This window comes from Penaeus japonicus, unplaced genomic scaffold (assembly GCF_977035675.1).
Source record: "Penaeus japonicus unplaced genomic scaffold, GWHDUDI00000001_assembly GWHDUDI00000021, whole genome shotgun sequence".
Taxonomy (NCBI): Eukaryota; Metazoa; Arthropoda; class Malacostraca; order Decapoda; family Penaeidae; genus Penaeus; species Penaeus japonicus.
In genome coordinates, this window is record NW_028234423.1 from 8,588,189 (window position 1) to 8,615,688 (window position 27,500).

The 27,500-nt window shown below is 37.2% G+C and overlaps 2 protein-coding genes across 5 annotated transcripts in view; one reads left to right on the plus strand and one right to left on the minus strand.

Moving 5' to 3' along the window:
* The window catches only part of LanB2 (laminin subunit gamma-1), an 88,092-nt gene extending 86,586 nt beyond the window's left edge, over positions 1-1,506 (plus strand). For all 4 annotated transcript variants that reach the window (XM_043034021.2, XM_043034012.2, XM_086548633.1 and 1 more), the window contains one exon: positions 1-1,506. This exon is cut by the window's left edge and continues 103 nt beyond it. In XM_043034021.2, coding sequence (XP_042889955.1) covers positions 1-610 — 610 coding nt within the window. In that variant the 3' untranslated portion in view covers positions 611-1,506.
* Positions 1,507-6,824: 5,318 nt separating this feature from the next.
* Positions 6,825-27,500, minus strand: part of LOC122264936 (uncharacterized) — a 21,658-nt gene continuing 982 nt past the window's right edge. The window contains exons 2-15 of the mRNA XM_086549028.1: positions 22,734-22,937; positions 22,143-22,287; positions 20,169-20,357; positions 19,664-19,682; positions 19,360-19,512; positions 12,305-12,586; positions 11,365-11,469; positions 10,984-11,160; positions 10,318-10,425; positions 9,723-9,868; positions 9,053-9,257; positions 8,346-8,531; positions 7,476-7,827; positions 6,825-7,355 (exon numbers count right to left, since the gene is read on the minus strand). Of these exons, the coding sequence (XP_086405154.1) occupies positions 7,219-7,355; positions 7,476-7,827; positions 8,346-8,531; positions 9,053-9,257; positions 9,723-9,868; positions 10,318-10,425; positions 10,984-11,160; positions 11,365-11,469; positions 12,305-12,586; positions 19,360-19,512; positions 19,664-19,682; positions 20,169-20,357; positions 22,143-22,287; positions 22,734-22,937 (2,408 nt within the window). The 3' untranslated portion in view covers positions 6,825-7,218. The remainder of the gene's footprint in view (positions 7,356-7,475; positions 7,828-8,345; positions 8,532-9,052; positions 9,258-9,722; positions 9,869-10,317; positions 10,426-10,983; positions 11,161-11,364; positions 11,470-12,304; positions 12,587-19,359; positions 19,513-19,663; positions 19,683-20,168; positions 20,358-22,142; positions 22,288-22,733; positions 22,938-27,500) is intronic.

The following is a 27,500-nucleotide window of genomic DNA, read 5'->3' on the forward strand; positions in this document are numbered from 1 at the left end:
GGAGGCTGAGGAGGCACTGATGGGTGCTGAGTCTGATGCTAAGGATGCTCGTGACATTGCAAAGGATGCCCAGAGCACAGCAGAAGATGCAAGTGAGCAGGCAGGAGATGTCCGCACCAAGGCAGATGCTACTAAAAATGAAGCCAGCACACTCAATGATTTGGCAGATGAGTTGGCTGCAAGAGTTGCAGACACAGATGCCCGTGTGAGCACCTTTGAGGCTCAGGCTTTACAGGATGAGCAGCAGGTCATGGAGGCTCAAGAGAAAGCCAATCAGGCAAAGGACAGGGCAGATGAAGCCAGTTCTAGAGTCCGTGAAGCGTATGAGGTTGTGCAGGAGATTTTGGATATCTTGGAACGATCACCAGACTTAGACCCAGCACAGTTGGAGTCTCTAGAACTACGTCTGGAAGAGGCATGGCAGATGTACCACCAGAGTGGAATTGAAGCCACAGTCACTGAGTTATCTGAATCCCGCAGCTGGCAGGAAAGGCAGATTTCACTTTATGAAGAGGAAATCAGGAGACTTAGAATTGAAGTTACTAATATCTATGAGATTAAGATCTCCCTTCCAGATGGCTGCTACAGTCAGACCAAATTGGAACCATAAAATTAATAATCCATTTTAATTCATATCCAATAGACTCCAGCTTTGCCATTTTGGCTTATATGGAGTGGCTAGTAACATCTAGTAACACACCTAACTGCAGAGCAGCTTTTGAGTTGAGTCAGGTTGGTTGGACAAAGAGTACCAAGTTAGTGACTAGTCTTACATGACATTTTGCTTTGGAAGATTAATATTGATTTTCATCAGTCTTTATGTTTTGTGCATAGATTTTTGGGAGCTCTGATGCAAATACCTAAAAAAAGGGTTCTTGAACCTTTGCTATTGACTGCCATTTTATAGTGAATTTGTATAAACAGTGTGGAAATTAACAATAAATGAGTCAATATTTTTTATGACAGTGTTCATTAGTATAAGAATTAGATTTTAAGGTACTTAAAATTTAAAAACCACACAATTTTCTAAGTTTTGTCAATTAATAAAATTTGTGTGTGGAAGTGTAGGATGTAAATTATAGACTAGCCGTGTGAAATAATATGTATCATTACCATTTGGTGTGCTTTTGTGAAGAAAAATGCAAGACTTTCTTTACAGTAATGAAAATAAATACAATTAGTATATTTAAGCTAAAAGTCTCTTAAATTGAGGATGTTGATTATTCATGATTTTAAACAATTTGTTTTTCTTTTTTCTCTTATTTTAGAGCCTTTTTATAGATGAATATTCAGAGTTCGTCAACTTTTGCCATGAGTTCACAAAGAGCTCACTCAGTCTACAGAGTCAACCAAAGATATTAAGAGATTAGAACTCATGATGTGACTGCAACTGTTTTCTCTTTTTTATGACAATAAAACTGCCAACAGACAGTGAATTGTGATGTTATTTCAAAAGTGCCAATCTTATTGTAGAATTTAGAAATAAACTTTTGGAAAAAAAAAAAATATATATATATATATATATATATATATATATGTATATATATATATATCTATATAATAGTATATGCATTGTATATATATATTATATATATTTATATATATATATAGACTTATTATATATATATATAATATATGTTATATATATATGCAGGCAGATATTACATATTATATAAATATTTATATATATATATATTATATATTATATATATTTATATATATATATATTTACCTACATATTAATATTATATATATATATATATATATATATAGATTTATATTATATATATATATATTTATATATATATTTTATATATGCATACATTTATATATATATTTATATATAATATATATTATATATATATTTTTATATATATATTTATATATAGATACGATATATATATAAATTTATATATATTACATATATGTTAGTATATATTATGTTTATATTATATATTATATTATATTTATTATATTATATTAGCATTTATATATAATATATTTAAATATGTCTATTATATATATATATATATATATCTTTGTATATATATATATATATATATATATATAGATATATAGATATATTTACAAATCATGTATTATATATATATGTATCTATGTATATATATTATTATTTATATATATATATATATATATATATTTATATATATATATTATATATAAACTTTCATATATAATATATATAAACCATATATGTATATAGATATATATATATTTCACAAATATAATGTATATATTTATATATATATTATATATATTTAATAGAAGAAAATATATATACTATATTATATAGATATATATATATATTACATGGTATTATTATATATATATATATATGTACATATTATATATAATAGATATATATGCCGGTATTATATAATATATATATATTTATATATATATTATATATATATATATATATTTATAATATATATATATTTATTTACCTCTTATATACATACATATATATGAATATTATATATTAGTATACATATCGATATATATAAATTATATTATAATTATATATACATATATATATGTATTATCTATATATGTGCTATTAGATCTTATATATATATACATGTATTTATATATATATACTATAATGATTTGTAAGGGGCCCATAGATAGATAGATAAGAAAAAAATATATATTATATATAATTATATTTATATATATATATTATATATATATATATATATATATATATACATTTTATATATATATTATATTTATATTTATATATATTAATTTTATAATATACATACACAAAATATATTATATTATTATATATATATTATTATATATTATATTATCTATATATGTATATATTAAATAAAATATTTTATATATATACATTTATATATTAAATTATATACATGCACTAATATATGTATGTATATATGTTATATATTCATATATATATATATCATATATATATATATATATATATATAATACATATATATGTATATATATGTTGTATATATAGTATATGGTTGTATGTATAAATATATTATATTATATATATATTATATATTCAATAATATATATATATAAATAAATATATATATATTTATATATATTATACTTATATAATATATCTATATATATATATATATAATATATATATATATATATAATATATAAATATCTTTGTATATATATTATATATTAAAAAAAACAACACAAAACCCACAACACACACACAGGACAATATATATATATATATATATATATTTATATATATAATATATATATATATATATCACACACACAACACACACACACACACTCAGACATACAATTTACCCCCCCAACACCACACACACACAAGACACCCCAAATAATTACTCTATATATATATATATATTTCTATATTATATTATATATATATACAACATTATATATATATAACACCCCACCCACCAATATATATATATATTATATATATATATATATTATACACACATATATACACACAATTATATATATATATATATATATATATATATAATATATATATATATATATATATATATATATATATTATATAATTATATATATTATACCACCCAATATATATATATATATATATATATACATATATTTATATATATATAGTATTTATATAATATCATATATATATTATGTATGTGTGTGTGTGAGTGTGTGTGTGTGTGTGTGTGTGAGTTTGGTTTGTGTTTGTGTGTTTATATATATATATATTATATATATGTATATGTGGGGTGTGTGTGTGTTGTGTGTGTTGTGTGTGTGTGTTATAAGTCTTTTATATATATATATATGTATGTGGTGTGTGTGGGTGAGTGTGTGTGATGTGTGTGTGTGTGTGTGTGTTTATATATATATATATATATTTATATTGCATATATATATAATTCTACATATAATATATATATATATATATTATATATATAATATACATATATAACATATTTATATATATATATATATATATTGTATTATATATATATATATATATATTATATGTATATACATATATATCTTATATATATAATATCATATATATATATATATATATATATATATATATATAAATATATTCGATAGATGATATAGATATATATATATTTATAATTATATATAATTATAGATAGATATATAATATAGATATATTTATTTATATATATATATAATATATTTATTTATATATATATATATATATAATTTATTAATATATATATATATATTATATATATATATATATTATAATTATATATGTATATATTATATATATATTATATTATATATTATATATATATATATATATATTATATATATATATATATATATATATATATATATATATATATATATATATATATATTATATATATATATATATATACTATATATATATATATATATTAGTAAATATATATATATATATATATATACGTAATATATATATATATATATAAATTTTTATATATATATATATATATGTGTGGACACTGTGTGTGTGTGGTGTGTTTTGCTGTGTGTGTGTGTGAGTGTTGTGTGTGTGTGTGTGGTGAGTGAGTGTGTGTTGTATATATATATATATATATATATATATATATATATATATATATATATATATATATATATATATATTATATATATATTATATAATATATATATTTTATATATATATATATATATATATATATATACATATATATAATTTTATATATATACATATATATATACATATATATATATATATATATATATATATATGTATATATACAGAACTGCAACCAGAATATCTCAGACTAACTGTGGACTACACTCTAACCTAAAGGAAGTTGGTTAACCTATTCCATCCTGGCACTATGTTACAATGCTGTAGAACATCGCGCCCCACTGTAAGGGCTACCGCTTCCACATACAATATATGATGTCCAAAGGAACGAGATTATGAGGACCCACAAAGTCCATAACCACAACATGGCTACCTGTACTTGTCGAAAAGTCAAATCAATAGAAGGTGAACAATATATGCACCCGACCGGAGCTTGTGTTAGAATCGGCCCTCGCCACCTACTGACTGAAATCCCGGAGGTTTTCGAGAAATTTTGAAGGGGAAATATTGACAAAGCAAGAAAAATTTCCAATGGGGAGAGATTCAGGACCCAACAAAACCTTGATTTGACACTATGACCAGGTGACATTGTACACTCTAAGATCTGCCCAAAGGAGAACAAAAGGAACATGCATTTATACAGGTAAGATACTTACCAGAATTTATCAGTTAATTTCAAGCCTCTTAAGAAATATTCAACAATTTATAAGGAAGATATGGAGCCTTTTAAAGTAATATTTACAGGGCCAAGCTTGTGCCAGGGGTAGCTGTACCCGCCCAAGCCACCCCCTGACCCCTCCCTCTTTGCACCAATGAACAAGAAACATCAAGCCTAGGAAGGAATGGAAAAAACAAAGTTAAGAAACAGACATCGACGAAGTGGAACAATTCGTGAAATTTACTCCATATATGGTTATCGGTCCGAAGATTGTTGAAAAATCTTGAACCATACAGCAATAAATAGATATGCACATACAAGTACATGGTGTTAATAATAATGATGATGATACTGAGAAGATAATAATAGTAGTAATGCATCATGTTGTGGGACGACACAGGGCCAGGAAGCAAGAAGCATAGACTTGATCCCAATGCTGCCACCAGAATATCCAGGATGCTTGAAAGCAATGAAGGGAATGATGAAGTTTAGCGTTTCTAATATATGCTTTTGCCCAGGCCACGTAACGTAAGGTCTCCGAGAACACATAGCTTCAGAAACTTTCCGTCATTGTCTTTTTTTTTTCTTTTTTTTTTTTTTTTAAAGGACATTGGGCTAGATGAAAGGGTAGACAAGAAGCAGAAAATACAAAACAATAGGAATGTATCCTATTAGAGTGGTAAAGCGCAGGATAGTAAACAAAAATCAGGAAAAAGAGTAGCTTCTCTAATATTAAATTACATGAGAGATAGAATATAAAGGCTATTCATCCCCTATTTTGTAGCTATAGTGATAAAAGAGTAGAACATCTACGAAGAGATATAGGTGGCCATCGATAGACGAAAAACCCATTTCACCAGGAGAATGGGGCTGAAGTAGGAAGGCGGCAGAAGGAAAAACCTCAGCTGGGAACTACAAAATAGTCACGAAAAAGTGAAGGGGACAAATGTTTGGAGACTTTTCTAAGGCTCAATATCTCAATGTCGCAAATGTTTTTTTTTTGGAAAACAAAATAACAGGAAGAAAACACAGAAAGAACCATCGGGTATTGAAAATTAAACTGACTTCATAATTACAAGTAGGCGTCATACTGCAAAAAAAAGTATGTGTGAAATTATTATTTGCGACAATTTTCGCCAACATCTTTTGTATCTTAAACATGAATGGATACAGGATATTAAAACGTGCTTACATTCTTAAGTACATATAAAAGTGCACAAATTCATAGCTATATATATGCACACACATGCGTGCGTACACATATGATCAGAGACTATCTTGTCAGTATTTTGACCCGCTTCAAGCTCCCAGTTGTCCTAAGAAAATGTATATCTATGGAATATCAGAGATTTTTTGTGAAACTGCTATAGTGCTGAATATTTGATACCACTGATAGTCACTATTTTTTTGCAGGCAACCCAATTTAGGCGCCTGCTTTCACTATGAGAGCCAACCTACGCTGATACACGTGAGCTTTCTGTGTGTATGGTCCCAGTAGCAGCGGATGATTTCTATGAAAAACAGAAATATCCAAGTCGATAAAAGGCGATTTTTTATTTATAGGCATTGATGTCCAGAGATTGTAACAAAATGTGACAAAATATTTGAATATGAAATACTACATGTTTTTTCTCAGAAGGAATGATAACAAATTTTTTTTAGATATTGTTTATGAATAATGATAAATCATGTTTAGTTGACTTACACAATCTTATTGTGATATAAGGGAAAACACAAGCACCACTTTAAGAGTAGATCGTATATGTTACGTTAACAAACAACAATACTATACATCTTGAATCTATTTTAGAGCTTCTGACAAAAAAAATCACATTAAAAATCATCTTCTACTCGTCAATCAAAATAGAATTACAATATACTGTATGTTCTGTTGATTCTGCATGATTACGTTGGTAGATCACATAAGATTTAAGACCGGCGCGAGTTCATTGGAATAAACTCCATGCCTTCTGACAGACCGAATTTCTGGAGTAAGGCCAGCATAGCCACGGTTCCCAACAGGAGTCCGAGGAAGAACATTCCAATGCCCATTCCTGCCATGTCACCTGAATAAAAGCAGGAAGAAAAAAATGTTTGTTTACTGTGTGGTTAAATTGCAGAAGGTAGGTGCTAAGAAAAAAAAAATAAAATATTCAAATTTACAAGGAAACATTTTTTTTCTCTACCTGGTGTGTACATTGCTGCACTTCTTGTCATCTTGTAATAGCTGAAACGTCCCATTTCGTTCCGTAACTTCTCCATAAAAGACTCCTTCGATATATTATCTGCAATAACTGGTTCAGCGTCTGCCTTTTCTTTTATTAGAGTCTCCCTTTCAAGGCGTATCGCAGCATGATCGGTTTTCTTTGAAGGATTTTCTGAAAGCCTTTTGTCTTTCTGGGGATCTCTAAGTTCCTTCTGGGATCTGTCGGATTTACGTGTGTCGTCGACTGTTTTCTCCGAGGATTTCAAAGGATTGCAGCTGTCCTCAAACATCTCTCGAAGACTGTCTTCATATGCTTTCATCTGTTTCATATGCTGTTGGGAAGGAAAAAGAGTATCAGATATGCATTCTGTTGGGTGACAAATTAAATAAAACTTGAAGCTATGAGTATCAGGGATCAATGATATATACAAAGCTATAAATCTATCAATCTATTGTTTTATTAATTTGAGTAGCTTATGGACGCAGGGGTGATTTGTGTTTTACAATTACAGTTTCCGAAGTAGGGGGGGAAGACTTACAGCTACCCCTACCACTCCAGCTGTAGTTAATCACGCAAATGCATGCACGTGTATGTCACATATGGAGACACAGAGCACGAAACCAACGTCTTAAATATATCACGCTTATCACAATATATTTTAAGCCGCACCATCTACCATAATATCTAATCTATCCTGTGAATAATATTAACCAAGACCCTCATCTCGACAAATCTTGAATAGAAATAGGGAAAGGCAGAACCGGAGACGACAACCCAGCCATCACCATGTCTAGTTGAGTGTTCAAGCCCTCAGCATTCCCGGCGAAGGGCCCGATATTACCAACTTACCCCGGGCACGTCGTAGCTCTCATCGAACAGAAAGACGACCAGGTTCTTCATGGACGCCTCGAGCGAAGCCACGACGTCTTCGAGAGGAGGTCCTACTGCAGGAGGGTAGTCGATGCCTTCTACCGGAGGTTGGTCCACTAGGGTGAACTCGCAGTACAACCGACCGTCTCGCTCGTTGAATTCAACCTGGAAGATATTTTCTCTTTTCTCTTTTTCTCTTCGTGTCTGTGGCTTAGAATAATAAGTATTTTTGTTCTATCTCGTAATGGATTTATATATATATTGGTATTGTTATTTTATTTGATATTGATACATTGATTGTGCATTTGTTATGCCCATATAATACGGTGATTTTTTTTTTCTTATTACGGATATTCATCCTTTTCTCAAATGAATGTTATCATTCATTTTATTTTTATTTGAAGATTTACATAATGATGGGAATATTTTTTAAGTTACGATGACGATATCTCTATGTCATCTATAGGTCTGTATCTGTGCATGTGTGTATGTGTGTGTGTGTGTGTGTGTGTGTGTGTGTGTGTGTGTGTGTGTGTGTGTGTGTGTGTGTGTGTGTTTGTGTGTGAAATATATAGCGTAGATAAATAAAAGAAGTCTTCCTAAACGTGTACCTAGTTATCCCCAATACCATCACGATCAACAAAAAGGAGAGATACCACGACACGCCATCATTCCCCCGCACTAACCTCCATATGCTGGATGCGGATGGAGGGGACACTCAAGTAGACCTCCAGAGTGCCGTGGATAGAACGAATGAACTTGTCGGGGTTCCTGTCGAAGTCGTCCCGGAATTCCCCAGGAAAAGCCATCTGGAAGCGGCGGATATGGTCGTGGCCTTTGAAGCAGGGGGTGATGTCGAACACCGTCATGTCGAGCGCGCCTTGGTCGAATCTGAGGGCGGGATGTTTTGAGGGGACGGCCGGTGAGGGTAGTCAGGTTTTATCGTTGTCGTTTTACTGTTGTCGTTATCATAATGAGCCGCAGGAGCAGTTTATAATCGCTTAAATCAATATTGTTGTCATTTTAGTCATGTGTCATTATCATGATTACCCATGCTTGTCATCATCATTATTACCCATAATTATTACCTTTATTTTTATCATCATTATTATTATTATCTTCATTATCATCATCATGATCATCATCATTACTATCATTATTATTGGCATTAGCATTAGCATCGGCATTATCATCATTGTTGCTGTTGCATGTTGATACTACTGTCCCTAGCATCATTGATATTATTGTCATCAACATAATCAACATAATTACACGAATCGTCTTTCTTATCACTGCCTGTCTTCAAATCCATTCCCCTCCCTTTTTAGAATACATTTTGCACAGCCTTGCCCTTACTTGAAGATGTTCTGCTCCAGGGCATAGAAAGTGGTGAATTCGGGGTTAGAGGGACTGGTGAAATCCTGCTGTATCTTGATGAGGATTGGATCAGGATAGAGTTTGTCCGGAAGAGGTTCTGACCCTGCATCCTCGTGCCATCCTTCCTGAAAGAGGAAAATGTGGGTTTAGTCGTAGGATAAACTGAAGGGTTTAGTCGCAGTTGCCTGGAGACAAAGTCCATCACAGGTAAAAGCTGGAATTTCATAAGCTGCATTATTCTCTGAATAATTTCGTTCTTAATATCACATTCACTCTTGCTTACGATGTTATTTGGTCTATCATATGTATCAATGCGATTCGGAATTTATTATCATATGTACTCTCAATATTTTCAAAACACATTGAAAATAGGAATTAAAAAAAAATAGCTCTCTCTAATGCGTCTCCTGTAGTGCGCCATGGATAATCTGCACAAAAAAACATTAAACAAAATCAAGAGGAATATGTGTTACTTTTAACAGAAGACTACCCTAAACTACCAAACACTTAATGACCAATAACTATACCTCGCATAAGGTAAAAAATAGGCAAAACGCTTCAAGGCAACTCATACCTCAAGAAAATAGATTTCATAGGTTAGCTTTTCATCCAGCGTTGTATTGTCAACCTGCTGGTCAAGTCTTCCAACCCAAACGTCACACGGAAGTCCTCGAGCCGTTTTCTGGAAGGAAGGGCAGTTCGGTCGTTTGTTGTTGTTTGTGTGTATTTGTTTGTTGGTTTGTGCACCTTTGTTTGTCTGTGGAGGAAGAAGATGGACGTGTGGATGTGTGAGGGAAGTTTTTCTTTCGTGTGTGTCATGAGTGTTTGTATACGAGTGTGTGTGTGACGGAATATGTGTATACATGCATACAACGCACACATTATTAGTCTCTGTTCCTAATTCACCTTTTCTTTTATACATTTCCCTCTTGCTTTCTCATTGCCTCCTATCGTGCTTCCTATATACGAAACATCATTTGTAATGCTCATGAAATAAACATAAAAAAATCAGAAACAAGTAAAGTTAAGGAAAACTATTATCATGCCACAAGATTTACAAAAATCGTGCGTGAACCATTTAACGTTTACCTCTTCCTTCAAAACAATCACTGTAAAAAAAAAAAATAAATAAAAAATAATAATAATAATAATAATAATAATAATAATAACAATAATAATAGATAAAATAAAATAAAATAAAAATAATAATGATAAAATAGATAAAAAACAGCTGTCTAACCTTTCCATAGTATGTAAGGTTGGACACTTGGCCCAGACCGAAGAGCGTTAGCGGGTCCTTTATCGTCACCTGGCCACTTGGGTCGACGATTGTGTCATATCCGGTGTCTGGGATGGTGATGGCCGTGCAGTTCCCGAGGCCTTTGTCGATGATGTATTCGATGCCGCTTCTGAAGTCCTTTTGGGAGCAAAGAAAACGTAGAAAATGTTTGAAATATTATGAAGGATAAACTATTATTTTTGTGTTGTTTTTTGTTATTGAAACATATATAACTTTCACATCACCACTGTCTTTAGTAAATATACAAAAAATGAATAAGAATAGCCCCGAAGCACAGAATAATAAAATCATAAAACACTGTATTGGCCAGAAACACTTTACCCTGATAACAGCTGCCTCGTTGAACCCCACGTAGTATCCTTCAGTGGTAAAAGGATCAGGGATAAAGTCCGCTCGGGTGATTTTACGCTCGTAGTCATACCAGTTCTGATGGAGAGGGAAATATCGTGTTTTTTCTGTGTCTGCTTCCTTGTTTTTTTTTTAGTTTTCTTTCTTTCTTTTCTTGTTCTCTTTTTCGTATTTTCTATCATCCTTTCTCTTGGTAAATCTCTCTCTCTCTCTCTCTCTCTCTCTCTCTCTCTCTCTCTCTCTCTCTCTCTCTCTCTCTCTCTCTCTCTCTCTCTCTCTCTCTCTCTCTCTCTCTCTCTCTCTCTCTCTCTCTCTCTCTCTCTCTCTCTCTCTCTCTTTCAAGCGCACATATACACATACATTGAGAAAAACGAAACAGAATATCCTTAAAAAGAAGAAAAGGTAAAATTTGGCTGCGTACAGTATGATGATCCTTGTGTTTGACAGAAGATATAGATAAAAAAATCATAAATATATCCTTAATTGATATCGAAACAACAGATGTAGAAAAGAGACAAAAGAGAATGAACAATTCCACCATGTAACATTTGTAATCAACATTTTGCTATATCATTTTGAATGAAGTGATTACGAAAATGCAAATCGGAGGTTAATGATATATCTTTGATTATGGGATTACTCATTCCCTTCATACATTTTTACTACTTAAGATAAAAAAAAAATTAAATGCCCATTGAAAACACATATAGCATTGTGGAACAATTAATCCCTATTGACAAACCGTTTTTCTGCAAATGAAAACTGCAATGCCCAACAAATACAAATATCGTATTATAGAACTACGCAATCTTATTCTATTGCACCAAATGAAACCTAGAATGCTCATTAATCACATTTATTCATTTCCATTCATAGTTTTTTTCTACACTATGAAAAGTTGAATTTCCATTACCTTTACCGTAGACACGAACTCCTTTCCCTTTGTGAGCGACGTTTCCATGGTAACCTCGACCCTCATGGAGTAGGTGTCAGCGAGTCTGGTTGGCGCTGCTTTGCCCGCTGGGAGGCCGGGGCAGTAGAGGGAGCTCGGGATCTGAGGGAGAGAGGTTGTTAGCAGTTCCAGCGCTGTTAGAACTTTCAGCGTTGTTAGCAGTTCCAGCGCTGTTAGAACTTTCAGCGTTGTTAGCAGTTCCAGCGCTGTTAGAACTTCAGCGTTGTTAGCAGTTCCAGCGCTGTTAGGACTTCAGCGTTGTTAGCAGTTCCAGCGCTGTTAGAACTTCAGCGTTGTTAGCAGTTCCAGCGCTGTTAGAACTTTCAGCGTTGTTAGCAGTTCCAGCGCTGTTAGGACTTCAGCGTTGTTAGCAGTTCCAGCGCTGTTAGAACTTTCAGCGTTGTTAGCAGTTCCAGCGCTCTTAGAACTTTCAGCGTTGTTAGCAGTTCCAGCGCTGTTAGGACTTCAGCGTTGTTAGCAGTTCCAGCGCTGTTAGAACTTTCAGCGTTGTTAGCAGTTCCAGCGCTCTTAGAACTTTCAGCGTTGTTAGCAGTTCCAGCGCTGTTAGAACTTTCAGCGTTGTTAGCAGTTCCAGCGCTCTTAGAACTTTCAGCGTTGTTAGCAGTTCCAGCGCTGTTAGAACTTTCAGCGTTGTTAGCAGTTCCAGCGCTGTTAGAACTCTTTCAGCGTTGTTAGCAGTTCCAGCGCTGTTAGGACTTCAGCGTTGTTAGCAGTTCCAGCGCTGTTAGAACTTTCAGCGTTGTTAGCAGTTCCAGCGCTGTTAGAACTTTCAGCGTTGTTTGCTGTTCCTGCGCTGTTAGGACTTCAGCGTTGTTAGCAGTTCCAGCGCTGTTAGAACTTTCAGCGTTGTTAGCAGTTCCAGCGCTCTTAGAACTTTCAGCGTTGTTAGCAGTTCCAGCGCTGTTAGGACTTCAGCGTTGTTAGCAGTTCCAGCGCTGTTAGAACTTTCAGCGTTGTTAGCAGTTCCAGCGCTCTTAGAACTTTCAGCGTTGTTAGCAGTTCCAGCGCTGTTAGAACTTTCAGCGTTGTTAGCAGTTCCAGCGCTGTTAGAACTTTCAGCGTTGTTAGCAGTTCCAGCGCTGTTAGAACTTTCAGCGTTGTTAGCAGTTCCAGCGCTGTTAGAACTTTCAGCGTTGTTAGCAGTTCCAGTGCTGTTAGAACTTTCAGCGTTGTTATCAGTTCCAGCGCTGTTAGAACTTTCAGCGTTGTTAGCAGTTCCAGCGCTGTTAGAACGTTCAGCGTTGTTATCAGTTCCAGCGCTGTTAGAACTTTCAGCGTTGTTAGCAGTTCCAGCGCTGTTAGAACTTTCAGCGTTGTTAGCAGTTCCAGCGCTGTTAGAACTTTCAGCGTTGTTAGCAGTTCCAGCGCTGTTAGAACTTTCAGCGTTGTTAGCAGTTCCAGCGCTGTTAGAACTTTCAGCGTTGTTAGCAGTTCCAGCGCTGTTAGAACTTTCAGCGTTGTTAGCAGTTCCAGCGCTGTTAGAACTTTCAGCGTTGTTAGCAGTTCCAGCGCTGTTAGAACTTTCAGCGTTGTTAGCAGTTCCAGCGCTGTTAGAACTTCAGCGTTGTTAGCAGTTCCAGCGCTGTTAGGACTTCAGCGTTGTTAGCAGTTCCAGCGCTGTTAGAACTTTCAGCGTTGTTAGCAGTTCCAGCGCTCTTAGAACTTTCAGCGTTGTTAGCAGTTCCAGCGCTGTTAGGACTTCAGCGTTGTTAGCAGTTCCAGCGCTGTTAGAACTTTCAGCGTTGTTAGCAGTTCCAGCGCTCTTAGAACTTTCAGCGTTGTTAGCAGTTCCAGCGCTGTTAGAACTTTCAGCGTTGTTAGCAGTTCCAGCGCTGTTAGAACTCTTTCAGCGTTGTTAGCAGTTCCAGCGCTGTTAGAACTTTCAGCGTTGTTAGCAGTTCCAGCGCTCTTAGAACTTTCAGCGTTGTTAGCAGTTCCAGCGCTGTTAGAACTTTCAGCGTTGTTAGCAGTCCAGCGCTGTTAGAACTTTCAGCGTTGTTAGCAGTTCCAGCGCTGTTAGGACTTCAGCGTTGTTAGCAGTTCCAGCGCTGTTAGAACTTTCAGCGTTGTTAGCAGTTCCAGCGCTCTTAGGACTTCAGCGTCGTTAGCATTTCCAGCGCTGTTAGAGCTTTCAGCGTTGTTAGCAGTTCCAGCGCTGTTAGAACTTTCAGCGTTGTTAGCAGTTCCAGCGCTGTTAGGACTTCAGCGTTGTTAGCAGTTCCAGCGCTGTTAGAACTTCAGCGTTGTTAGCAGTTCCAGCGCTGTTAGGACTTCAGCGTTGTTAGCAGTTCCAGCGCTGTTAGAACTTTCAGCGTTGTTAGCAGTTCCAGCGCTCTTAGGACTTCAGCGTTGTTAGCAGTTCCAGCGCTGTTAGGACTTCAGCGTTGTTAGCAGTTCCAGCGCTGTTAGAACTTTCAGCGTTGTTAGCAGTTCCAGCGCTGTTAGAACTTTCAGCGTTGTTAGCAGTTCCAGCGCTGTTAGAACTTTCAGCGTTGTTAGCAGTTCCAGTGCTGTTAGAACTTTCAGCGTTGTTATCAGTTCCAGCGCTGTTAGAACTTTCAGCGTTGTTAGCAGTTCCAGCGCTGTTAGAACGTTCAGCGTTGTTATCAGTTCCAGCGCTGTTAGAACTTTCAGCGTTGTTAGCAGTTCCAGCGCTGTTAGAACTTTCAGCGTTGTTAGCAGTTCCAGCGCTGTTAGAACTTTCAGCGTTGTTAGCAGTTCCAGCGCTGTTAAAACTTTCAGCGTTGTTAGCAGTTCCAGCGCTGTTAGAACTTTCAGCGTTGTTAGCAGTTCCAGCGCTGTTAGAACTTTCAGCGTTGTTAGCAGTTCCAGCGCTGTTAGAACTTTCAGCGTTGTTAGCAGTTCCAGCGCTGTTAGAACTTTCAGCGTTGTTAGCAGTTCCAGCGCTGTTAGAACTTTCAGCGTTGTTAGCAGTTCCAGCGCTGTTAGAACTTTCAGCGTTGTTAGCAGTTCCAGCGCTGTTAGAACTTCAGCGTTGTTAGCAGTTCCAGCGCTGTTAGGACTTCAGCGTTGTTAGCAGTTCCAGCGCTGTTAGAACTTTCAGCGTTGTTAGCAGTTCCAGCGCTCTTAGAACTTTCAGCGTTGTTAGCAGTTCCAGCGCTGTTAGAACTTTCAGCGTTGTTAGCAGTTCCAGCGCTGTTAGAACTTCAGCGTTGTTAGCAGTTCCAGCGCTGTTAGGACTTCAGCGTTGTTAGCAGTTCCAGCGCTGTTAGAACTTTCAGCGTTGTTAGCAGTTCCAGCGCTGTTAGGACTTCAGCGTTGTTAGCAGTTCCAGCGCTGTTAGAACTTTCAGCGTTGTTAGCAGTTCCAGCGCTCTTAGAACTTTCAGCGTTGTTAGCAGTTCCAGCGCTGTTAGGACTTCAGCGTTGTTAGCAGTTCCAGCGCTGTTAGAACTTTCAGCGTTGTTAGCAGTTCCAGTGCTGTTAGAACTTTCAGCGTTGTTAGCAGTTCCAGCGCTGTTAGAACTTCAGCGTTGTTAGCAGTTCCAGCGCTGTTAGGACTTCAGCGTTGTTAGCAGTTCCAGCGCTGTTAGAACTTTCAGCGTTGTTAGCAGTTCCAGCGCTCTTAGAACTTTCAGCGTTGTTAGCAGTTCCAGCGCTGTTAGAACTTTCAGCGTTGTTAGCAGTTCCAGCGCTGTTAGAACTTTCAGCGTTGTTAGCAGTTCCAGCGCTGTTAGAACTTTCAGCGTTGTTAGCAGTTCCAGCGCTGTTAGAACTCTTTCAGCGTTGTTAGCAGTTCCAGCGCTGTTAGAACTTCAGCGTTGTTAGCAGTTCCAGCGCTGTTAGAACTTCAGTGTTGTTAGCAGTTCCAGCGCTGTTAGAACTTTCAGCGTTGTTAGCAGTTCCAGCGCTGTTAGAACTTCAGCGTTGTTAGCAGTTCCAGCGCTGTTAGGACTTCAGCGTTGTTAGCAGTTCCAGCGCTGTTAGAACTTTCAGCGTTGTTAGCAGTTCCAGCGCTGTTAGAACTTCAGCGTTGTTAGCAGTTCCAGCGCTGTTAGAACTTCAGCGTTGTTAGCAGTTCCAGCGCTGTTAGAACTTCAGCGTTGTTAGCAGTTCCAGCGCTGTTAGGACTTCAGCGTTGTTAGCAGTTCCAGCGCTGTTAGAACTTTCAGCGTTGTTAGCAGTTCCAGCGCTCTTAGAACTTTCAGCGTTGTTAGCAGTTCCAGCGCTGTTAGAACTTTCAGCGTTGTTAGCAGTTCCAGCGCTGTTAGAACTTCAGCGTTGTTAGCAGTTCCAGCGCTGTTAGAACTTCAGCGTTGTTAGCAGTTCCAGCGCTGTTAGAACTTCAGCGTTGTTAGCAGTTCCAGCGCTGTTAGGACTTCAGCGTTGTTAGCAGTTCCAGCGCTGTTAGAACTTTCAGAGTCGTTAGCAGTCCCAGCGCTGTTAGAACTTCAGCGTTGTTAGCAGTTCCAGCGCTGTTAGAACTTCAGCGTTGTTAGCAGTTCCAGCGCTGTTAGAACTTCAGCGTTGTTAGCATTTCCAGCGCTGTTAGAACTTTCAGCGTTGTTAGCAGTTCCAGCGCTGTTAGAACTTCAGCGTTGTTAGCAGTTCCAGCGCTGTTAGGACTTCAGCGTTGTTAGCAGTTCCAGCGCTGTTAGAACTTTCAGCGTTGTTAGCAGTTCCAGCGCTGTTAGAACTTCAGCGTTGTTAGCAGTTCCAGCGCTGTTAGAACTTCAGCGTTGTTAGCAGTTCCAGCGCTGTTAGAACTTTCAGCGTTGTTAGCAGTTCCAGTGCTGTTAGAACTTTCAGCGTTGTTATCAGTTCCAGCGCTGTTAGGACTTCAGCGTTGTTAGCAGTTCCAGCGCTGTTAGGACTTCAGCGTTGTTAGCAGTTCCAGCGCTGTTAGAACTTTCAGCGTTGTTAGCAGTTCCAGCGCTGTTAGAACGTTCAGCGTTGTTATCAGTTCCAGCGCTGTTAGAACTTTCAGCGTTGTTAGCAGTTCCAGCGCTGTTAGAACTTTCAGCGTTGTTAGCAGTTCCAGCGCTGTTAGAACTTTCAGCGTTGTTAGCAGTTCCAGCGCTGTTAGAACTTTCAGCGTTGTTAGCAGTTCCAGCGCTGTTAGAACTTTCAGCGTTGTTAGCAGTTCCAGCGCTGTTAAAACTTTCAGCGTTGTTAGCAGTTCCAGTGCTGTTAGAACTCTTTCAGCGTTGTTAGCAGTTCCAGCGCTGTTAGAACTTTCAGCGTTGTTAGCAGTTCCAGCGCTGTTAGAACTCTTTCAGCGTTGTTAGCAGTTCCAGCGCTGTTAGAACTTTCAGCGTTGTTAGCAGTTCCAGCGCTGTTAGAACTCTTTCAGCGTTGTTAGCAGTTCCAGCGCTGTTAAAACTTTCAGCGTTGTTAGCAGTTCCAGTGCTGTTAGAACTCTTTCAGCGTTGTTAGCAGTTCCAGCGCTGTTAGAACTTTCAGCGTTGTTAGCAGTTCCAGCGCTGTTAGAACTTTCAGCGTTGTTAGCAGTTCCAGCGCTGTTATAACTTTCAGCGTTGTTAGCAGTTCCAGCGCTGTTAGAACTTTCAGCGTTGTTAGCAGTTCCAGCGCTGTTAGAACTTTCAGCGTTGTTAGCAGTTCCAGCGCTCTTAGAACTTTCAGCGTTGTTAGCAGTTCCAGCGCTGTTAGAACTTTCAGCGTTGTTAGCAGTTCCAGCGCTGTTAGAACTTTCAGCGTTGTTAGCAGTTCCAGCGCTGTTAGAACTTTCAGCGTTGTTAGCAGTTCCAGCGCTGTTAGAACTTTCAGCGTTGTTAGCAGTTCCAGCGCTGTTAGAACTCTTTCAGCGTTGTTAGCAGTTCCAGCGCTGTTAGAACTCTTTCAGCGTTGTTAGCAGTTCCAGCGCTGTTAGAACTTTCAGCGTTGTTAGCAGTTCCAGCGCTGTTAGAACTTTCAGCGTTGTTAGCAGTTCCAGCGCTGTTAGAACTTTCAGCGTTGTTAGCAGTTCCAGCGCTGTTAGAACTTTCAGCGTTGTTAGCAGTTCCAGCGCTGTTAGAACTTTCAGCGTTGTTAGCAGTTCCAGCGCTGTTAGAACTTTCAGCGTTGTTAGCAGTTCCAGCGCTGTTAGAACTCTTTCAGCGTTGTTAGCAGTTCCAGCGCTGTTAGAACTTTCAGCGTTGTTAGCAGTTCCAGCGCTGTTAGAACTTTCAGCGTTGTTAGCAGTTCCAGCGCTGTTAGAACTTTCAGCGTTGTTAGCAGTTCCAGTGCTTTTATAACTCTTTCAGCGTTGTTAGCAGTTCCAGTGCTGTTAGAACTCTTTCAGCGTTGTTAGCAGTTCCAGCGCTGTTAGAACTTTCAGCGTTGTTAGCAGTTCCAGCGCTGTTAGAACTTTCAGCGTTGTTAGCAGTTCCAGCGCTGTTAAAACTTTCAGCGTTGTTAGCAGTTCCAGCGCTGTTAGAATTCTTTCAGCGTTGTTAGCATTCCAGCGCTGTTAGGACTTCAGCGTTGTTAGCAGTTCCAGCGCTGTTAGAACTTTCAGCGTTGTTAGCAGTTCCAGCGCTCTTAGAACTTTCAGCGTTGTTAGCAGTTCCAGCGCTGTTAGACTTATCAGCGTTTGTTTAGCAGTTCCCAGCGCTGTTAGAAACTTTCAAGCGTTGTTAGCAGTTCCCACGCTCTTAGAACTTCAGCGTTGTTAGGTCAGTTCCAGCGCTGTTAGAACTTTCAGCGTTGTGTTAGCAGTTCCAGCGCTCTTAGAACTTTCAGCGTTGTTAGCAGTTCCAACGCGCTGTTTTAAACTTTCAGCGTTGTTAGCAGTTCCACCAGCGCTGTTTACGAACTCTTTCAGCGTTGTTAGCAGTTCCAGCGCTGTTAGAACTTTCAGCGTTGTTAGCAGTTCCAGCGCTGTTAGAACTTTCAGCGTTGTTAGCAGTTCCAGCGCTGTTAGAACTCTTTCAGCGTTGTTAGCAGTTCCAGCGCTGTTAGAACTTTCAGCGTTGTTAGCAGTTCCAGCGCTGTTAGAACTTTCAGCGTTGTTAGCAGTTCCAGCGCTGTTAGAACTTTCAGCGTTGTTAGAAATGAGCTGGCCTTGGTTCTCGTGGAATCACTTTTTACAGGAGATATTTCGGTGTTGTCAGATATCTTGGCTGGGATTTTTAATTCTATATTAATTGCAAGTGACTTCACAATATAGAACTTGATGCTTATTGCTTTCTATTTGATTATATCGTTGAAAATGAATTATTCATTTTGGTGATGGATGTGACGTAATCATGCTTAAAATGTTAATAACTATTGCTTTTATTATGAGATTAGTTGAGGTGAACGGAATTGTTATGTATGTTAACCTGTGTTTAACCCAAACCCTCAGAACTGAAGACCTCCTTTGATTCGTAAGTGAACATAATTGTTCCCATTATTTTTATCAGACCAGGAATACTGGGCTGAGGACATCTTTTTTCTCTCTTTTTTTCTTACTTTCTCTGGCACGGCAACTCAGACAGCCAGTGACGAAGAAAAAATAGGTATATTATTTTCTATTCTTGTTAGGAAAACGGAACTGGTTGTTAGAATAGGCTCCAGCAATTGATTTTATTCTGTGCTTTGACTGGTTGACAGGTGAAAGCTAAGAATTAGCAAGTTGATAGAGATAATTATCTGATAAGCATCGATGTCATTGAAAATGTTGCATTCAACCTGCTTTGGTTGCCGGCGAGTACATTTTCGCCGAGATAAAAAGATTACAATGATGATAAAATCAAATGAATCATTTCTGAGTTCATTTTCATATCTATATCTACTTGTTTCATAACTTGAATCTATTCATCTTTATATCTTAACTACTATCTAAAGAAATAATTTAGCGAAACCGTAAAGCGATCTTTTGCGGATGGTCTTTCATAATGATAACAAATAGCGAATAGAAGGAGAAGGGGGCGTTGACCTTACCTGTCCAGTGGTATTGCACGTTCATGGTACCGTTGCCATACGTTTCTATGCACGAATCCCACCTGTTGCACGGGACTTGTCGTACCGGGTCGTTGTCCACGTAGGTATACCTGAAGGTGAAGTACGAATGGTGTTATAGTTGTCTTTAAAAAAAAAAGTAGGTAACTATTCTTGAGACCTAGATAAGTCGTTCTTTAGATAATAGATAAGAAAAATTATGGTAATGTTTTGTATCTTTCCTCCATTCGATAAAGAAATATATTTTTCCCCTTGTAAAATTTGTTTCGTATTTTTGCACCGCTGGGTAATTATATAGTGGTAAAGAATGTAGTGCGGAGCAGTAGGGGGCAGGTAGGGGGGTGGGGGGCAGGGGGTATTACCCGCAATATGCACCATTGTGTGTGGTTTTCAATTGAGGTAATTGTAGCTGATTATATTCTGGAAAATGAGAACTATTTTAATTCTATATGGCAATATATTCTGATCTTATGAACCAATTTGATAAAAACCATAACAAAACAAAAGTGCATCTATTAAAGTTTTATCAACTAGGGATCTGAAAAAAACATATATTTGGTATTATATTTTCTTTAACCAGTTAGTATTCGTGAAATCCTTTCGTGAACTAAAACTAACAATCTCTCTCTCTCTCTCTCTCTCTCTCTCTCTCTCTCTCTCTCTCTCTCTCTCTCTCTCTCTCTCTCTCTCTCTCTCTCTCGCCATTAACAAAATAATACCTTTAATTTTATTCTCTTTCACCTGCACAAACCCATCGATGTGGATTTTTGAAGTGGTCTGGTTTCTCTAAATTATAAACTAGTTGTAGCAGAGCTTAAATATTTATCACGGAAACTAAATCACTTAATTCGACACGCAAACTAAAAAAAAAATAAATAAAGAATTGTCAAAAGTTACTTGGGAGGTTAAAGGAAATAGTATGGTGAAGTGGTATAGCAATATTTCCGTGGTCAAATATTCGGTCATGAAAATATATAACACTTTTTTTTTACAGTTTAGCTCAATGTGTAGATATGGCTGCCATGTATTTGTTCAGCATTAAGAATAATGTTGATCAGCAATATATCAGCCTTGTTATTATAAAAATAACCCTTTGCTGTGTATCACGGTTAGACATACATTGTCGTAATAATGCTCCTACGGCGGAAAAAATAAATCAACAAAAATAGTACTAATAAAAATATTACTGAAATTGATTTAGTTCTTTATTTACTATTTTGGCTTAGGGCAGACGTGGCCAAGCTGTTAAAATACAGGCGATTGTGGGCGATGACATTCCGTAGATTTTAGCCGGAAACAGTATATATGTTTTAATTGTATAATGAACTTCTAAAGATCAGTGCATTTGTTTAATTCAGTTGTTATTTCACCGATAATAATTACTTGAACATCGCCAATAAAAGGCGGTTTGTGCATCAAAAACATAGTAATAAAGATGATAATGATGAACAATACCGATTATTATATCTTTTGGGAAGGAAAGATTTATCCCTTCTCATTTAATTCAATTCCTTTTTGCTGCTATTTGTGAATATTGTTTTTCATACTTTTTTTTTTAATCATTTTCTCTATATGGCCACCGATTTCTTATATGAACAATTTTTTTAAAATGTTTTCATTAACTTATTTTGATTTTAGTGTATTCAGTTCTGTACCGTTCTTTATCTTTTGATCTTGCGTAATCGGCTGTACATTACCTCTCAGATTTCGGCATGACCGCCCCCGCCCCCCCTCTTCGCAGTTGGGGAGGGAGGAAAAGAGAAAAAAAAGAGAGGGGAAGGGCGCAAGGTGATAAAGAGACACAAAGACAAAACAGACAGAAGTCGAAGATATATATATATATAGATATCTATATCTACCCCAGGACGGAGCCTTACTTATAGTCCCCGCCGTAGAAGAGAGCCTCCGAGGGCGACAGCATGAAGGCGTAGGTGCCGTTCTTGTCGTAGCCGATGAGCCAAGGGGCGGCGTCCTCGATCTCGGCCACGACGCAGTCCACGTGAGGGCGCACGTCGTCAGTGCCTGTGGAGGAGATTTTTTTTTTTCTTTTTCTTTTTTTACTCTTGTTTTAGGACGGTGTTTTTTTGGGTTCTTTTGGGTTTTATAGGATTTTTTTTTAGGGGGGGGGGTCGTTTGGGCTTTGTAGGATTTTTTTTTTTTCTTTTTTTTTTCTTTTTTTGGGGGGGTCTTTCTTGTTCTTTGTAGGATCTCTTGTTTGTTTGTTTTCCGTTTTTTTTTTAAATTAAGATGTTTTATCTATTTGTATGGATTGTTGTTGTTGGCTTTCTTATATTTTTGTATTTTTTTGTTTATTTTATTTGTTTTAAAGGGGGGAGGGAGGTTTTCGTGAGTAATGCTGTATATCGTTTTATACTTTATACCATATAGCATTTTAATCATCATCTTCCCTCTTCGTTCATCTCATCTCACACTCACCAATCCTCACGCTGACCACTCCTCACACTCACCTGACCTATACTGTATAATCACAGCTGTATCCGTCTCGTAGAAGAAGATGGCGTGATCCTTCGTCCCTCGAGTCGTCCTCTCAACGGCCATGATCTGTCGTAGCGGGTCGTAGAATTCGTTGACGTATGAGGTCGTCTTGTAGAGCTGGTCGACCTCCTCGATGTGGGTGACGTAGGATTTCGGGGGTGAGGGGGCGATGGGGCCTGGAACGGGGGGGGGGGAGGGAGGAGGTTAGTGAGATGGGGGAGGTTGAGGGGGGAATGGATAGTGGCAGAAGTTAGACACGTTGAAATAAAGATGGATAGAGAGAGAGAGAGAGAGAAGGGAGGTGGAAATCTATTGAATAAGCAAAACGGAAATCTAATAGCAAAAAGTCCGTTACAATGTCTCTCTGAGTCAAACAGAACGTCCCATATATAACAAACTCAATAAGTATCATTTCAGTAGCAGTTACCAAAATCAAAGGTATTGTATACGCTGAGTACAATATTGGTCAATAATTTTAAAGCAGGTAGTGAAATATTGATAGAGATCCTACCTGACCTAAACCCAAAACGATCTTTTATTTCATTTAAATGATTGATTTATCCATTAGACATGTTGTTTTATGCATTTATTTTTTCCTTGTTTGTTTGTTTATCTATCCATTGACTTCTTTGTGTGGATATTTATTGACATTGATATATTTATCGATCTATCTTCTACTATATGTATATTCATTGATCTATTCATTTTAGAAAGGCCTAGTGTTGTGACTGAAAACAAGACCCATAGTGTTAAGAGATCCGCATAACCAGATCCACGTAGCACCTTGGACTCCCATTGGAACAACGATAAACAGTATAACCCGATGACCGCTGTGTGAAAATATTAATGTCAAACAAGACTGTCGATGATAATCTCTTCACTCCTTTCATATTTTCTATTCTTTTTATTTTTCCTTTTATCTGCTCTGTTCTTCTTCTTCCTTTCTTTTTACCCCCTTCTGTCAATTTAGATTTTAGTTATTCACAATTTTAGATGATTAGTTTTTACAAAAGTTGGTGGAGGTACTTATAACTTTAGATAATGAGTTATTTATATTTTTAGATGATGGGAAATTAAAAAGATTAGATGTTGAGTTATTTACAACCTACAATTATAAATGACGGGTTATTTACAATCTTAGATGATGAATTATTTACAATATTAGATGATGAGTTATTCATAATATTGGATGATAATTATTTACGATCGTTGATGGTGGGTCATCAGCATTCTTAGATGACAAGTTATTTTACAATCTTAGATGAGTTATTTACAAAGGGAGGAATTATTTACAGTTTTAGGCGATGAGCCATAAAGATTTTGAGGTGCAGAGTGAATTCAACTTTGTAGGGGACAGCATCATCCCTTGGAGAATGCCGCACCGTCGGTTATCAATAACATTATGTGGAAAGAACAACAGAAAAATAACGGAAGATGGAAGGACTACTTATCTATCTGCAAATAGAGTAGGTAAGATAGAAAAAATCTTCTAATAAGTATACATTATTCTATCATTTTATAAGAAAAAAAGTGAATCTAGATAAAGAAGTAAACATACACAATTTTTGCCATTAAGTTGAATTTCTAGATAGATAGATAGGACAGAATCTCAGAAATAGATAAACATTACTCAATTATTTTACAGGAAAAGTGAATCTCTAGATGAACTGACAGGTAGACTGATGAATACACAATTACATAGTTATGAAATACAAACAAATAATACTCCTTTTATAGCCAAAGTAGACCCCTGGCCCCTGCGACCAGTCCTCTCCGCCCTAATATTTAGCAGGAACATGCTTCCACAGACGTACACTGGCCGGGTATTTGCATGTAAAAGGAAATTCTATGCAAAGCAGACGGTGATTTCTGACTAAGGTGCTGCATAATCTAATTGGCTACGCAAAATATGTGGCTTTTGCGAGGGGGGCGGGGGGCAAAGGGGAGTTTGTGTGTTTGTGTGTGTGTGTGGTGGTGGTGGTGGTGGTGGTGGTGGTGGTGGTGGTGGTGGTGGTGGTGGGTGGGGGGGTTACAGAAGATAGGGTAGGGTCAGCTGTATTCTGAATTTGTAATTGTAGCATGATTTACCGTTAACGTTTTATGGTTCTGAGAGTAAGTGGCGGGAGAGAAAAACGATGGAACGCTGTGATTTTGTACCTTGCATTACACACCAACAGTACAATGCGCTTTGTTGTTAATAACACTCTGTACTTTCGATACTCAACAGAAATATCATGTGGTCTCACATATGTGTTAATTTGGCTGTTTAAAAATTTAATTGTTATTAAACTGGTGGAAGAAAGGCAAAGGATGGGAAGAAAGATGTAAAGAGAGGGAGGGAAGGTGAGAAAAAGATAAATGGAGAGAGGGAGCAATGAGAATGAGGGAGGAAGAGGAAATGGAGAGGTATGTGGGAGAGGGAAATTACCAAAAGAAAGTGATATAGAAATGTCGGCTCCAACAGGCGTGGGTGAGTGACCCCATCCCAGCCCTTTCCCCGTATTTCTCACCTCTCTCTCTCTCTCTCTCTTTCTCCCTGTTGATTACACGTTTACACGTGTACATAAACACACACATACACACACACACACATATATATGTGTGTGTATATGTATATATATATAGAGAGAGAGATAGATACAGTAAAGACATAATTCAAAATGATAATTATCACTCCCATGCACGTATACACACGCGCATATAACACGCTTACGTAAAGAGGATATTGAAAATAATTATGACCCCCCCCCATACACACACATACACATAAACACAAGCACAAGCACACACAAACCCAAGCCACGCGAAGGGCCGGAAGCCAAGACACGCCCACGATTGTTTACGGGCGTGCAGTACTCTGTGCAACAATGGAAGGGGTCTCTATAGCGAGGTTTCATGTGACATCACAATAACATGGGTAAATGATAAGGATAACGTTAATGTTTATCAAATTGATTTTTTTTTAATAATATGTAAATGGAAATCATAGAATTGGGGTGTTGGGTGGGAGGGGGGGAAGGGAGGGGGAGAGATTTCCTTTTGCACTTTGCTGTTTGTTTTTGTTCATTGATAGATAAATACGAGAAAGAGAGGAAGGATGAGCAGAGAGAGTCTCGATAAACTTGTCAAAGTCAAAGTAAAAAAGAGACAGGGAGATGGGTAGTAGGGGGAAGGAAGAGGGAGAGAGAGAGAGAGAGAGAGAGAGAGAGAGAGAGAGAGAGAGAGAGATAGAGATAGAGAGAGAGCACAAAAAAAAAAAGAGAGGCGGACAGAGAAAGGGGGCAAGACCGACACAGGGAAGAGTAAAACTATAAGCCGTATTTCTCAATATAAGAAACAAGAGAAAATTTAAAAATAATGGAAAAAGAACAAATAATAAAAAGAAAAAAAGAAAAAGAACTAAAACAAACGAAAGGGAAAATTTCAGAAAAAAAAACATCTAAATAGCAACTAGACATATATGCAACACATTGCACATGCGCAGCCAAGTAGACTCATCCGAGAGGCATTCACACACAGCGAGATAACAACGGGTTTAATCTCGCATCGCAATCCCGTTATCTGCAGTGACAATGGCACACATTAGAGAGGAAGGCGAGGGGAGGGGGAGGGGAGGGGGGAGGGGGATGGCGTTACACTCGACTCTCCTGATTCCGAGGTTGTGCGGGGGTTCTGACTTGCTATTTCTCTTTCGCTTTTTTCTCTCGGTCTCTTTGTCTTTTTGTTTCTCTCTCTTTTTTCTCTCTGCCTCTCTGTCGTTCTGTTTCTCTTTCTCTCTGTCTATCTATTTTTATTTCTATTTCCATCTCTATAGAACAATCACTTCCGCCCCGTTATCTTGCCGCAAGAGAGAGAGAATAGAAAGAGAAAAGGGGGGAGAAAAGAGAGAGAGAGAGAGGGGGGAATAGAAAGAGAGAGGGAGGGAAAGAGGGAAAAGAGAGAGAGAGAGAGGGGAAGGAGGGAGAAAAGAGAGAGAGAGAGGGGGGGGGATAGAAAGAGAGAGGGAGGGAAAGAGGGAAAAGAGAGAGAGAGAGAGAGAGGTGGAGGAGGATGGAAAGGGAAAGAGTGACAGAGAGAGAGAATATACAATCACTCGCGCCTGCAGAGGGCTTGTCGTAAGTGCTTAGCATTAATCATGAAATAAGTACCTTGGTAATGAGATCGAACACCACGTGAGCTTCCGTTCACCCCCCCCACCCCCTCCCCCCTCCCCTTCCCCCTTCCAGTCGCCCGCTCCAATCGCCCCATCCACCCCCCCCCCTTGCCCCAAAACTCTTAAGATTGGCATTTCATTTCGTAATATCTGAAACTCACTTTAGAAATACAAAGACGCGGTTATTGAGATTTTTAATTGGTTTAGTATGTGATATCGGTATTCATGGTATAGGTATATGGTGTCGTTTCTGTCCCTGGGAACACGGTAGACGAGTGAGTTGTCTTGATTTCGTTGGATAGAGTAAATGACACACACACACACACACACACACTCACACACACACAAACACACACACACACACACACACACACACACACACACATATATATATATACACACACACACAAACACTCACACACACACACACAAATTATATGTAATATATATATATATATATATATTATATATAATGTATATATATATATATATATATATTATATATATATATATATATATATATATATATATATATATATATATTTTATATAATATATATATATATATATATATATATATATATATT